This window comes from Fundulus heteroclitus, chromosome 3 (genome assembly GCF_011125445.2).
Source record: "Fundulus heteroclitus isolate FHET01 chromosome 3, MU-UCD_Fhet_4.1, whole genome shotgun sequence".
In the NCBI taxonomy this organism is placed as follows: domain Eukaryota; kingdom Metazoa; phylum Chordata; class Actinopteri; order Cyprinodontiformes; family Fundulidae; genus Fundulus; species Fundulus heteroclitus.
The window spans coordinates 25,971,737-25,987,331 of record NC_046363.1 but is presented as its reverse complement, the minus strand read 5'-3'; the positions used below and the strand labels follow the sequence as shown (position 1 = coordinate 25,987,331).

General features: G+C 40.2%; 1 protein-coding gene across 1 annotated transcript; it reads right to left on the bottom strand.

Moving 5' to 3' along the window:
• Positions 1–1,034: 1,034 nt before the first annotated feature.
• rab13 (RAB13, member RAS oncogene family) lies at positions 1,035–14,865 on the bottom strand. Its single transcript, XM_012865789.3, has 8 exons — positions 14,320–14,865; positions 12,761–12,821; positions 12,317–12,377; positions 12,147–12,224; positions 8,586–8,675; positions 3,985–4,050; positions 3,824–3,874; positions 1,035–3,737 (listed from the first exon to the last, which is right to left on the bottom strand). The coding sequence occupies exons 1-8, from the start codon at positions 14,441–14,443 to the stop codon at positions 3,666–3,668; spliced, it is 603 nt and encodes a 200-aa protein (XP_012721243.1). The 5' UTR covers positions 14,444–14,865; the 3' UTR covers positions 1,035–3,665.
• Positions 14,866–15,595: the final 730 nt, after the last annotated feature.

The following is a 15,595-nucleotide window of genomic DNA, read 5'->3' as shown; positions in this document are numbered from 1 at the left end:
TGACATAAAACACATGCTTTAAGTAATTTCAGCTATGGCTGGATATTTAGGGTTGTTCCCTTCCCGGAAACAGAACCTGTAGCTAGTTTGCATAGAAGATGACAGCAGCAATATGTAGAGAAATAAGAAAAGCAGCTCCAGGGTGCTCTGGACTTCAAACTTACTTTATCTTGTAATACACCTTGTGAGCCAGGCAACTACGAGCATAACGACTCTCCATTGTTGGGGTGATCAGTTCCAGGTAATCATGTGAATCTAAGCTCTAACGAGGCCTCACCAGCAGGTCTATAAAGCTTGGGACTCCACATTACTCCAGACATTTTGAATTGAGAAAGCTCCCTGGACGGAAAGCAAAACATCCTCAACTTCAGAATAGAAGTCCATTTTTTTAATGTATTTTTTTTTACTTTTTTTTTTGGATTGATCATGTCCTGAGTGACTGAGAATCTTTAACCAACAATTTGTAACACAACAATGACCTGAAGTACATAGCCAAGATAATGAAAGAGTGGCTGTTAACATATCTTTAGACTTAAACCAAATGGGAAATTGCTGAAGAGATGGAAAAATAACGATCTATTGATGGTTCCCATCCAGTCTGACCGAGCTTCAGAGAATCCACAGAGAAAACATCTCAAAACAGGTGAACAAAGACTGTGAGGACATTCAGAGGAAGACTTGAACTGGTAATTGCTGCCAAAGGTGCTTCCACAATGTATTAAACCGTAGGTGCAAGTATGCCTTATGGTTGAATGTTAACATTTTTATATAAATATATAATAAGGTCTTTAAATATGCCACCACTACATTTTAGGGTATTTTAATATTCCAGAATAATTCCATGACATAAAATGTTGAAAAAAATAAGAATTGCAAACTCTTTCTGATGGCACTGTAATACTTTTAAATGACATGTTTTCACTTGGCCTTATAATCAATTTAAAGCCTGATTTTTCAGTCCTACTTTGAAGTTTAAACAAGCTACATTTTACACACTCCATAGGACAAAGTAATACAAATCAACAAAGAAACAATCCCAACCAGAAGTCCTTTTATTGTATTCGACTTATTTATGAAGACTCAAGTCTGTAAAGTACTAAAATGGCAGATCCAGAACAATAAAAGTGTAACAAATATAAAAAGAAGATAGTTTTGAAGAAACCTGGTCTGAAAGCAGAACATCAAGCTGCCATTATTAACACCTGCAGTGGGAGTGTTTTTTTTTTTTCCTCTCCAGCATTTTAAAAACAGCCTATAAGCAGGGAGACCGTCATGTCAGATGTAGCTAATGTGCGGTAACGTTCAGGCACTTCAAATAAAAGGCAAGCCCATTTAAATCAATTCATCGTGAGGGGCATGCATGCTCTGCTGCTTCCTCGGCTCTCACATCCTGTCCTTTCACTTACTAACACCCATCCTTTTTTCCATCTCTGCCTTCTCGGATTGCACTTCTTAATCTCTGCTTGAAATCGTCCACATTCTTCATCCATCTACTGAAACAGGGCTTGTTTGGAAAGCAGCTTGTGTTTGGATTCCATTTGTGGGATTCATTAATATGGGGAGAGATTTTAAAACACGTTGGGGGAGGAAAAGAGGAAGTCAACAGGATCTTTAGCATTTGATGACGCGCTCTCTTTGACTGTTAAAAGGAGCTGAACACTGTTCAGTTATCTGATTCTCAGGGAGTAAACAACATGACTGGGAAATTCTGAATATTAAAATAAAGACATTTCTATATTGTACTTGCATGAGAAAATGATGAAAAATTTAAACGTCCGGTTTAGGAGGCCAGGTTAGGTTACATACAGGTAAGCCTCATCAAGTCCGGGCCTTTAATGATGCATTTCAGCCATTTTTTTCTCCTCAGGTTGGACAAATGGACAAATTTTTAAAAACAAGAGCTGGATGCACAGGTTTGAATTTAATCTAACAAGCTTCTGGCATTGTTTTGTTCAGATGCTTGGCCTGTCTTCTTGGGAGGAGTGGCGTAGTTAATTTGAGCTGGTTGGTTTCCTGCCACAGCCTTGGCTTTTTACAAATAGTCCACAAATATTTAATGTGCTTGAGATCATAGGAAGCTTAATGCCTTCTATTAACTAGTTTTCATTTTTATTTGGAAGAACGGCCATGGTCAGATAAAATGAAACTGCTAAGCATGTGTAGGAGCGACCCAGGAACACAACCAAGGCTCAAGAAAAATATAAACTGAAAGGCGCTGGAACGCAAACACTGTGAAGCAAGCTGAACAATATATTGCAGCTATATTGTCATCTCAGTGTCAGTGTGATAGTTGGCTAATATATTCCAAGTGTTATCAGCATGCATTGTGCATACTGATGTCACGTCTTGCCAGTCGGACAGAGTCTCGCTGCAGCAGATGCTCACATTAAAATGACTTTGCCCAAAATGCTAAAGGTCACAGAGCCTAGGAAGCACAGATGAGGAGAAAAGAAGAAAAACAGAACTTTATTGCAACTAACCTAAGACCTAAAGAATGCTGTAGCAATTGTCAAGCATGGCAGTGGCAGCATCATGCTGTGGAGTAGAAGTGAATAAAATAGTAGTCAAAGCAACCGCTAGATGGTTGAAACTTTGGACAAAATTGGGTATTTTAACAACTAAATGGTCTCAAACACATATAAGAGGTATTTGAAGTGGATAAATCAGGCTAACATCAAGCTTCCATAATGGCCGCCCCAAATGCCCAACCCAGAAGTTATTGAAGACTCAGATTATGTTTAAAAATTGGCTCAGTGCCTGGAAACCAACCACTCTAAATTATTGCTACAATTTCAATCACAATGTGCGGCTAGAATCATGGCAAAAGCTTGTTGATGCCTACAAAAAGCTCGTGGCCGAGGATTCAACTTGCTAAAGGATATTTGTCTAAATGTAAGCAGGGGTGTGTATGTTTATTTTTGACCTTATGGGAATTAGAAAAAAAAATCCACATCAGCTACAAACTTGTTCACATTCTTGTTTTTTTAAAAATCATGGAAATTGTTTGTTGTCTAACGCAAGGCAGAAAAAAAAACCCACTGTGGACATGTATGTCAATGATATAATCTATTATACCATAGATTATGTATATAATCTATGATCTATTTTAATAATATGCTCTACTATTTAAAATACCTACACATGTTTAACAGGAATTTGGCACTTGGACATAAAAGGGATTACACACACACAAAAAAAGCCTTTGATACTTCCAAGATCTACAAATCAGAACATTTCACAGCAAACTCCTTAAAGCTGCTACAGCGTGTGCTAGGATAAATAAATGATCACATTAAAACAGTGCTGGTGTAGGAATGATAATGAGTGCGGTTATAAGGTATAAGGAATTAGTAGGAAAACAAGAGACCTGGAAGACGTTGGATTCAGGCTTTTCGGATAATTTTTGGGCGTTTTTGTGACAATTCCAAAAAAAAAAAAAAAGTAAAAAAAAAAAATATCACTCAGAATAATAAATTAATATGGGCACGCTATAATTCTTGTAGACTAAAACAAAGGGAACACAGTTTAGGTATAAAAAATATGCTCTCAGCACTTTGCGTTGGAGCTTCTTGCCCAGCAGATGGAGACAGAGAGGCTTTTGCCTTTTTTCCATGACAACATTGGAGGCGCTCCTTAACATCTGAGGCGTACTGCGGATCTCACTTCTAGAGAATGGCACACTTTGAGGGCTGTTTCTCTGTACCGCTGGTGACTTTCACCTCTTTCCCTGCCATTCCCTGTTCACCAAGGAGAAAAGGGCAAGACAAAACGTCAAACACATCTTCTATTGAACAGGAAATAGTTAAAGGGAGCTCTTACATACCGGCTTCTTGGTGGATTTATGCAGTATGTCTCGTGCCAAACCTAGAAAAGACTGCACAATGGACAGATTGAAACGGAAGCAGAAAAGCGTGTTAATGTTTACATAAAACAAGCCTAAAGTTCAGTGAGGTGTGCAGTCACGGGGACGTCATTATGGCTCACCTCCTCCACGTTGATGCTGGACTTTGCACTGGTCTCGAAGAACCTGATACCGTGATCCTTTGCCAGCTGTCAATATTAGGAATATGATCAACAGCCACATCCTGGTTCTTATCTAAAGCAACTTTAACGCTGGTAGAGCAGAAATGTTTAACAATCTTGACTGAATATGTCTTTTACATATTCAGTCAAGCTAAAAACCACATTATCTAATGTATTATATTGACATCTTAAGAGATAGAACAATGGAAAGTAGTAAATGATTGTGAAGTGAATGAGAAATGACACTTGGTTTTCACAAATGTGTGCAAACAAAAGGAGCGCATATGATAAGCTGTTGCTTCAACTGCAGCTCTTGTCTCTACTGGCATCGCGCATCTAGACACTGAGGTTTCTGCACACTCTTCTTTGCAAAACAGCTCGAGCTCAGTTTTACTGAAAGGATGCACCTCTGAAAACCTCTTTTAAAGCCCTGACTTACTCAAACACATGAATATACTTTGACCTAATCCGCTTCGGTGGGCGTTGATTCCTTGCGCTTGAATTCAGGTGCGCAAAATTATGTTACATATAATTTAGGTGCGCACTTTTAAGGGTAATTTTAAGGAACTTGTAACATCAGGGGCTTTAGCTCAGACCAATTTTTCCTTCTCTCCCCTCTAAAGAAGCCCTTTACAGTCTTCATTTATGCATTTTCCCCACTGTTTATCCAGCAGCTGGATCAGCGTAAAGCACGCAGCGTGAACCCCTGCGTGCTTTAAGTGTGGCAGCTGAGGGAAAAATGTTAGACGGTATAGGCTTGATGAAACTCTGCCTCATTCATAAACGAGACCAACATGGATAGAATAATGATAATCTGTAGTATTTTCATTGCCTGGATGTGAATCTGATAATTCATATTGTGCCTTTTATAATAAACTTAATATTTTCCTATCAAAGGTAGGAAACAAAGATTTCTCTTCCAGGGTCCAGTCAGCCACACCCCCAACCGCGCCCCCCCCCCCCCCCCCCCCCCCACCAAATTAACATAATCTTACTCTTAATTTTTGGTAAAAATTGAGAGGTCTGGTGAGGATTAAAATTATGGGTGGTAAAAAATATGCCTGGCCGGTTGATTTTTACATCTAACGGCCAACTTGGCCAGTGAATCAGGAAGTTACTTTCGGACACAGATTGAGTCCCCCTGAACACCCCCCCGGCAGTCATTCGCGCAAAGCTGGTTCCGGCCGAGAACTCACCACTTCGCCTAAGCAAATTTCTGCGGGAAACACTGCAGATGTATGTATTTGTGTATGATTTATGTATTCACAAAAAGGAGGTCAAAAAATAGTTCTCTGGGGGAGCTGCGCGTCTGTAAAAACTAAAACTAATCTTTGCTGTTTGGTCCGAAGGGCATGGATTTGTCAGAGTTTTGTTCCCGCTCTCACCCATAGACATTATATACCGTATTTTCCCGACTATAGAGCTCACCTCTATATAAGCCGCACCCACTAAGTTTTAAAAAAAAACTAGAAAAGTACATATAAAAGCCGCACCGGGGTAAAAGCCGCTGATAACAACTGAAATGGTTACCGGTACCTCGTTTAACAGAACACAACTGAACAAACTGTAGCACAAAAGTAAAAGTGCTGATCAAACAAAACAGAAAAGTTATTGATTTATTTATTCATCGTCCTCCTGCGCACTGAAACCACTGAAGTCTTCTTCTTCAGTGTCGGACTTGAACAGCATCAGAAGAGCTTCGTCACATACCTTCTCTGTGTGGATATCAGAGTTGCTCTCCGTGTCGCTGTCATCCCGGGGGGAAGCTGGCTCTGAAGCTGCGGTGCTCTCTTCACGCAGCAGTCCGGCCTTTCTGAACCCGTTGGTGATTGTAGATTCCTTCACGCTGCCCCACGCTGTTAGGATCCACTGACAGACATCAGAAAATGATGCTCTTCGCATGCGGCCAGTTTTTGTGAAGGATTTTTCGCCGCTCGTCATCCAAGCCTCCCATTCACACCGGAGTGCTGCTTTAAACGCCCGATTCACACTGATGTCCAGAGGTTGCAAAAACTTTGTTGTGCCTCCAGGAATCACAGCAGGAATTGAGTTGGTTCTCTTGATGACAGCTTTCACTGAGTCGGTGATGTGGGCCCTCATACTGTCCAAAACAAGAAGCGCCTTTTTACGGTGAAAAAATCCTCCTGGGCGCTTTCCGTAGCACTCCGTTAACCAGTCCTTCATCAGACTTTCAACCATCCATCCTTTCTGGTTGACTTTAACCACTATGTCCTTCGGGAGTTGGTCTTTCGGCATAGTTTTGCGCTTAAAAATCACCATCGGGGGAAGCTTCTTTCCAGAGCCGGTGCAGCCCAGGACGCAGGTGAAATGGGTTCTCTCATGACCGGTGGTTTTCACCATAATGGATGACGCACCTGTCTTGTTCACGGTCCTGGTCAGCGGCAGATCAAATGTTAATGGCACTTCATCCATATTTATAATATCGTCTGGTCCTATGGCGTTCTCCGCAATTTTTGTTTTAACAAATTGTCGGAAATTTGCTACTTTTTCCTGGTAGTCTGGGGGGAGTTGCTGACAGAGAGTTGTTCGCGCCTAATGGACAGGTTCTTTCTTCTCATGAATCTGAAACACCAAGACGGTCCTCCGTTGAAATCCTCAATATTCATTTCGCGGGCGACTGATTTGGCTTTCAGCCGGATTTGCACGGTGGATACACCTCGGCCACCTGCTCTCTGAGTGTTAACCCAGTCCTCAAGAACATTTTCAAGTTCAGGCCACCTGCTTTTATGTCCTCTGAAAGCCTTTCTGGTTTTTTTACATTGGATGAGTTCTTCCCGCTGCCGTCTCCAGCGCCGAACCATGGATTCGTTCACGTCAAGTTTACGTGCGGCAGCTCTATTCCCTTCCTGTACTGCCAGATCGATGGCCTTCAACTTAAAAGCGGCATCATAAGAACTTCTTCGTGCTGTTTCAATGATGAGTGGGTATGGTTTTGAATAAAATTCTCCGTCGTGTCTGCTGCTTACAAGTGCTAAATAAAAATTAGCGCTATCTTCTTCTTTGATTTCCAACTTTGACTTCCCTACCATCTCGTTTTTTTTAACTTTCTGCTAAAGCGCCCCCTGGCGGGTTATGAAAAATCCACAGAAAAGCCGCACCACATTATAAACCGCATGGTTCGAAGCGTGGGGAAAAAGTAGCGGCTTGTAGTCGGGAAAATACGGTACTCTCCTCCTTCTGTCCCTCAAGTTCTGGGGGTATCAACTTATATATTGGTTGTCCTGCATGACAATCATTCTGACGCGCACACATAACGTCAGTATCAGTGCTCTTTCCTTCTGAGTTTCCGCTTGCTGGGTGTGTATGCGCACTTTTAATGTTTAAATGTATCCGGTTAGCTTAGCGGCTAGCTTAGTGGTTAGCCGTTCGTTGTAGCTCCGCTGCTCTCCACGTAGACTTTGAACATGGCCGAGAGTCACAAGATGCGAACCGCGTTCATGTTTATGTGAAGAAGAGGAAGGCCTCGGTAGAAAAAAATAAGACCAGAGTGGATTTGGGAGATTTTTTTTTTCACGTGATCCCACTGAAGAGCAAGGTAAGACGGTCTTGCACATGCGCAGTTATTCAAAAAGGGACTTGAGGAAACTTCTGGAAAAATCGCGAATCCTGGCTTTAATTTGTTGACCACAGTGATCTGTCCGCGCAGTTAGGAATTTTCCTAGACGCGCGGAGCGGAAACCTTTGGCCGAGCAGAGGGGCGTGGTAGCCAAAATGACGTAATATTGCCACCCGGTCGTCGCGGATGTGTCAAGCAGCACACACCAGGCTTAATGGTTTACCTTCAACAATTACTTTCATGCTAACTTTGAGGACTTTACAAAACTGTCATAGTTTGAGTTCTGTTGGTTTTGGTTTATGTCATAGTTTGGGTTTTGGTTTGATTTTGTACTTTGGCAGAACAGTGTACTTTGGTAAACTGATTACAAAAACAGAATCGCTGTTTAGTTTTCTCTGTTTTGAGTTTTCTTTTGTTCCTGCTTGTGCAGTTATTGTTTAGGTTTGGTTTCTGATCCGTTCTTATTTTGGGCCTCGGCACTGATGACTGGTCTAATTACTTACCCCACACGCCTGCCTAACTCCACCCCTCCTGCAATTACCTCTCACAGGTTTCACCTGTTCCCACCGCCATATAAACTGTTCAGTCCAGACATCAGTGCCAGGTCGTCTTGTTGAGTCTGTTCATGTTACGGAGATCCGAGCCATCCTGTTCCTGCCTTTACCTGCCCAGCTGGACTATTTGCTTTTCTGCTGTCTTTGGTGTGATGGTCCCTTTTTGTCCCTGTTTTTGAATTTTATTAATAAAGAACCTGTTTTGAACCTCTCTTGGTCTGGCTGAATATTGGGTCCTCTGTCTCAGTTCATTACAAAAACAGCCTATTTATACGGAGAAGTATGGCTTACTTTATGTTTGCACATCACATATGATAATAAAATATGGTTTCTATTCATGAGCGCAACATATCCCTTCAAAAGTCACACTTTGGCATTCAAATAATATAACAGACTTTAAATTACAGTCAAGTCAGTTGGCTTTTCCTCACCTTCTCTCCCGTCTCTTTGGACACTTTCCGTTTTGGCTCAATGTCACATTTATTTCCTAGGAGCATCTGACTGACCCCAGCCGACGCATTCTGTGAAACAGGGGGGGAAGCGTTTTTTGATTAGAGTTCAGCTGCAAATTTCAATTTATCTCAATAACCTGACCAAACAAGACTGCTAGAAGGATGTGATTTAACATCAGATGTCTGGCAAAAAAAACATTAATGAGCTATAAAACCCAAAAGGCTTTCTTCCTCGTAATGTCTCCTTGCTTTTCTCTTCTCTCTTCCAAACTTCACTGTTAGACTTGATTGAGCTGAAACTAATCCTAATAACGTGTGAAACCTTTAGCATTTAAATATTACAAAAGAGAGACAGAGAGAGAGAGAACATTTGTGGTAAAATTGTATCTTCAATTACACTGAATGTAATTCCCTTTTAAATTTCTCTTTAAATAGTATTAGTTTTCACATTTGCTCATTTATTTGATCGTTAAACTAAATTGGTGAGATTAGTAAATTAAGATGGCTAGCCAAAATTTGATAAACATATTTCCAACAATATATATATATATATATATATATATATATATATATATATATATATATATATATATATATATATATATATATATATATATATATATATATATTCTGCAATAATATCTGCCTGTTTGACGACAAGAAATGATCCTTCAGACTGACTTTTTTTTTTTAATTCTGCATGGAGTTTACACAGCTCTCCCTGTGCATGCATGGATTCTCCCAGGGTCCAAACACATTACTGTGAATTGGTCTCTCTAAATTGGCCTTAGGTCTGACTGTATGTGCACGTTTGTTTGTCCTGTGTATCTTTGTGATGGCCTGTGATGGACTGGCTGTTTTTATTTTTATTATGTGGCACTAGTGTGGCCTGTATTTAACAGTAGGCTGACAGAAAATGGGGTTGAGAGAGAGCAAAGACATGCGGCAAAGGTCAACGGGAGAGTGGTATCGAGGACTGGGGTCGCGTGCTCTAACCCAGTGCCACCGCCGCGCTCGACCGGATTGTTTTTAACCCATGAGTTCTTAGAGCACGGTCAATAAACTGTACAGCTGCGTTACTTATGAGTTTTTCACTTATTATTGAAACAAACACTAAATGTAATAAAATACAGAGTTCCAAATCTCAGAAAAAACACCCAACCAAAACTGAATACCTGCAGAGATTAGTCAAGCACAAATCAGATATACATCTGTCTTGTTTATTACACCACTGGACAGTTTTCTGCTTGGGAGATTAACCAAAAATATTCACACGTATTTTAAAAGTCCCCTTCACTCTGTAAACATTTTACTTAATTAGATTTATTCTAATAGTGTCGGTAGAAGGCTTTATCTGCTAGTGTACATTTGTAACACCTCAAGTTAAAATTGACACATATTTCATATTGTGTTATATCCTTCAAAAATAAATACGAAGCCATTTGGTCAAGACTCACCAACTTACATCATGAGAATCAAATTCGATACAGGATTTGTTTTGCCTCAACGATTCCTTTCCATTTGTCCTCAAAGCTTCTTTCACTTCTGTAAGATCTTTGCCACGCTGGATGCACCATTTAGCTTAGATTTTAATCAAAATATGTAATGTTCATCTTAATGAACAGCCTTGGGTGAGAATAATCTTGGATTATCTATAAGAAAGTGAGGTTTGCCTGCAGAGCTTCTGGAGTGAATAAATTGTTATTCCCTCTACCTGGGAATGTTTCCCTTGTCTCCAGGCTGCAGTGTAAAACTCGGTGCAGGCTCAGTTCTCCTGATGCACACCAACTGTTCCTCTTTTTATAAAATAGTAATGAACCATTCAGTCCAAGCATGCAACACAGTCTGTTGTTGCACACAGTGACTTTTATTGTAACTTCATAAATCATGAGTTGTTCCCAAACTGTTTGGATGATCATTTGTTTGACTTTCGTATTAAATTCTGTGGTGAGGATGGAGGAATGAGTCTCCTCTGATAAAATAGCCCTCATGTAGTTGAGCAAGTGAATGCCGCTCAGACCTTTAAATCTTTCTGGGGTTTATTTTGCAATGCAGCAAGCTTTTTTACTATAGTTTCCTCCAAGTTTGATAATAAACCTCCCAGATTTTTATTTCTTTTTTTGTTGGGCCTCCACTGTTTGAGTCAATTCTGTGAAAGTGCTGTGAGCTGTAAACATCTTACAACTCCCTTAGCTTCTTTACTCTGATGAAAGAGAGAGGTTTTGCTTCAGTAAAACATGCAAAAGTATTCATACTTTATGAACGGTTTCATGTTTTTATTGTGGTTTTGTGAGGCAGACCAACAAAAAGTAGAGAAAAGCTGAAGTGAAAGGAAAATGGCACATGGCTTTAAAAAAAAAAAAAGAAAAAAGAAAAAAACTATGCACGCATTTGTGTTTGCCCCCCTTCACTTGAATACCCATAAATAATATACAGTGCAACCATTCCCTTCCAGAAATGTCTAATGTGTACTTTAATCTCAGTATAAATGCAGCTATTCTGTTAATTGTGATGCCCACAGAAAACAACAACATCCTGATCATCTCAATGGGCACCGTCCAGTCAACGATCTGAAAATAGAGTTTGGCACGACAGCAACCCTACCAAGACGTCACCATCCACCTCAACTGAGAGGCTAGGTAAGGAAAGCCTCAATCATAGAAGCAGACAAGAGGCTCAGGGCAACCCTGGAGGAGCTGCAGGGATCCACCACTCAGCTGGGATCATATATTATCCATTAGAAATGCATTCTACAGATCTAGTCCTTATAGAAGAGTGGGTAGAAGAAAACTGTTGTAGTTTGCCATATGGCAGACACAACATGTTGAAAAGTCTGCTGTGGTCTTCAGCAGGAACAGGAAACTGAGTTAAGGTTGATAGGAAGATGGATGGAGCTCAGGCTGGAGACTGTGGCAGAGGTTCACCGTCCAGCAGCACAACAGCGTGTGAGAATGGCTTAGTCAAAGTCCAGGCCGAAATCCCATCTAGAATCAGTATAAAACTTCTAATTTGATGTTCACAGTTAATTTCTGGCCAACTGTTTGCCTGTATTTTCTGTTTCTGGTTGTTCTTGCCCCCCCTCTGCAGTACCTTCACCCCACTATTTGAGAAGCACTGGTTTAATGAAAACCTAGAGGAAGCTTGAATGCATACAAAATAATGTTCGCAAAAAAACGCTATAACTTTTTTTTTTTTTAACATGGCAGGAGTTAGGTTTTATCTTGGCCTCACTCCTGCTAGCTGTTAGTTTTGAAAAAGCAATCTCCACTATATCAGATCAGATGGTGAGACAGTGATGTTTGCAGGTAAGATATCGACCCAACCGATCTATGCTTGCGAAGCTTTCCACCTTTAAAAGATAAACACCTGAGCTCCAGCAGCCTGACTCCCGATGGTGTGACACACCAGATGCTGTTTGTTCTAAGTTTGCTTTCCTGTAATGCTGACATGTTGTTTAAGCCAGAATCCTCTCCAATAGTAAAGTTATCAAGAAGTAACAGTCGACATATTTAGTCTGAGGGAAATGTTAAAGGGCCTCACTTCCTTGATGCTCTTCATCCAGTTTTGAATGTTTTCAAAGGACTTCTCGTCAGTGATGTCATAAACCAGGATGATGCCCTGACAGAAGAGTGACAATGTAAGTATTCAATCGCAAGACACAAAGATTTAAGTTATCAAGCATGCTCCTGCTGCATGTGTGCAGTCCTGACCATGGCTCCTCTGTAGTAGGCTGTGGTGATGGTCTTGAACCTCTCCTGTCCCGCTGTGTCCCTACAGAAAGCGGACCACAAGGTTTCAAATCAGAAACATACGCTGACGCATGCATCACGCATGGGAGCCGTAATAAAAAAAAGGTTAGCATAATGTCGGAGGATGCATTTAATATTAATGCTAATTGGATCTGCTCCAGCAAAGACAGATCTTTGTTAAACATCCTTAAACATATCTATTCAATGATGATAAAAACATTTAAATTTAAAAACATATACAGGACATCTCTGTCTGACCAGACAGTTAATCATGGCACAAAGTTTTCATTTGCAGTTTCTCTTTTCTCAAGAGGAAAACCTATTAGCAGGAATCTCACGGCTTAAAATAACCCATTATCAACTTCAAGAAATCACAAAAAGAACAATCCATGAGTTATCTCTCACCACACTTGCAGTTTCACTTTCTTTCCATCCACGTCAACTGTTTTTACTTTAAAGTCAATTCCTGGGAAATAAAAACAGAGGTCAGGTAAGAACACAGAAGAGTCAAAAGTGAGCAAAATACCCCTGATAGGAAATAATAATAATAAAAAATGCACGCATCCTTGTTTAATGTACATAGTGAGGACCGTGCCTTGGCTTCCATAGCTTCAATTAATCTTCAAGCCTTTCTATGGACTAACCATAACCTTTGACGGTTTATACCTAACCTAAACCTAAATCTAATTGACACTTAACCTAACCCCTAAGCCCAGAAATAAAGTGAGGGCCTTTTTTCAGTCCTCACTTTAAATTAAAGTCTTCACTTTACTAGTAAAATGAGCAAAAAATGTTCTTGCTCAGCTGCATGTACAAGGCCACACACACACACACACACACTCTGCAGGAAATATCGGTCAGGTGGAAACCGGTCATTTCCATTGCGTGCACTCCCATCAACAAACAGACACGGATTGTTTTTTTCCTTTGAGGATGGACAAGCTGATAGATAGCAGGGAGGGGGGTGTCCAGCACAAAACTCTGCATACCAGAGGCCAGCAGCAGCTCTTTAGGGAATGTAGAGATGGTAAGAGAGATAAGAACGAGGGTGGGTGGACCTTCAGAAACAGCTGAAAGGCAGGGAGTAATAAAATCTAAAACGAAAAAGATGGGGGTATCGGGACAGAACTGAAAATATTTTTACAGTAAGAACATGAAAAAGTATTTTGAAACAGGAAAGTACCTGGTGGGCGCCATTGAGGTTACAGGACAGTACCTGGCAAGTTCCATTAAAGTCCAATGAACGTGTTAGCTCCATTTAGGGCCAATGAAAATCCTTGAAAAATTCCTTTAAAGTTTGATGAAAGTATCTGGTGATTTCTATCAAAGTACCAAAGTTCCATTAATGTTCCATTAACGTTCTACACAGCAATACCTTATTAGCTAAATGAATGTGGTAAACTCCATGAAGATACCTGATGAACGTACCTGGTAGTTTCTATATAGATTCCATTAAAGCAGCTAATTAGGATACAAGACTATTCCAAAGTACTTGGCAAGTTCTGTTAAGTTCTATGAAGGAATCTGGTAGATAAAAGTTTTATTATGAACCTTGCAGGTTCCATGAAGGTTTCACAACTTTAATTGGTATATTTCATGGAGGTCCAAACAAGGTCCCAGGAAGGTTCATGAAACCACCTAGGAAGAAGTTCCATTAGTTCTGGGAAGTAATAAGGAGAGTAACAAGTTCAGGGTGAGTAAGTGTTGTGTCATGTTGAGATATAAAAAAAAAAAAAAAAAAGAAAAGAAAAGAAAAATATGAGAGAGAAAGTGGAAACAAGCTGAGACATGAAACAGTAACGAAGAAACCCGTTTGCACAGAGTTGGGGATCAAATAAGGGCCCGTGAAAATGTCAGCAAACATTCATCCAGGCAGCTCCCAGCTCAGGTTTCAGCGCGCTGGCGCACACACACACACACACACACAGACAGACGGTGGTTAAATAAACATTATTCTAACGTACCGATGGTGGAGATGTACGTGGAGTTGAAGTTGTCCTCGGCAAAACGGATGATGAGGCATGTTTTACCGACCCCGCTGTCTCCGATCAGCAACAGCTTAAAGAGGAAATCGTACTTTTTCGCCATGACTGGAGATGTTCTTCAGCCCAAAGAGGAGGAGGAGGAGGAGGAAAGCGAATGAGTCGCTTTAAAAAAAAAGGGGTTTAAAAGCTGCACTTTTCTCTTCTTGGGGTTAAGGCAGTCTTCTGGTCTCGTTTTCCCCCCTCCCAGCGTGTTCACCGGTAAATTCCGATCCCCCTCAGTGCCTCAGTTTGGACTGAGCCACAATAAACTCCATGTAAAGTTAAACTGTCAGCTTGAGCTCAGACATTCATCGTCTACGCTGGTAAAAGTCCATTCTTCTTGCTCTAAAAGTATCCAGATCCTTCCGTTTACAAACACATCAGGGACGCTACGTGGTTCTCAGGCTGCAGGGGGAAAAAAAGAGGAAAAAAACTCGACCCAAATTCCTCTTTGGCTGAGAGAACTACGTAAAGTAGGAGTGATTTATGGGAGTGACCGGTTTATACTGACCAGACGCTAGATGGCGCCATTTGACTAGAACTTCATTTTTCCTGGGGCAACGAAGCCAACAAAAACTTCAATGTTTACATGAACGATGAAAATATTCGATAGTTTTTTTTTTTAAATGTTAGAAGTTTATTTATATTTTTTACTTATCAGAATAAGAGACATATATACATTTAAATATATTATGATATTATCATAAAGTTAATTTATTTCAGCAATTCAATCCCAAAAAGCGATTTTTTTATACTATAGCCTACTGATATACCTTTAGCTTATTCTTTTTTGTTAATTTAGATGTTTATGTATTACAGGTAATCAAAACCTAAAATTCAGTTGCCCAAAAATGGGGAAATTAGGGCATGACATTGACAAAAACAAGCTAAAAATCTAAAGTTAGTTCTAAAGCAACAGAGAATGAACTTATCAGAAAGGCCGAAATAAAACTAAAACTAACATCAAAGTATTGCACAATTATTGATGATATGGGACATTCAGGTAAAAATCAAATATTCAAGTTAAACGGAGAAAAATATATTTCTCAACGATGTGAGAAAAGTATGCAATATGCATGATTGTACAAGCAACATCTCGGCCGTATTTAAGAGACTAATGATGATCAGATAAGAAACGCAATCTTTCGTCAAACACAGGAAAGACAACAGCAGATTTACAGAACAATGTGAAACCGCCCATGAGTAAGACTTTCAG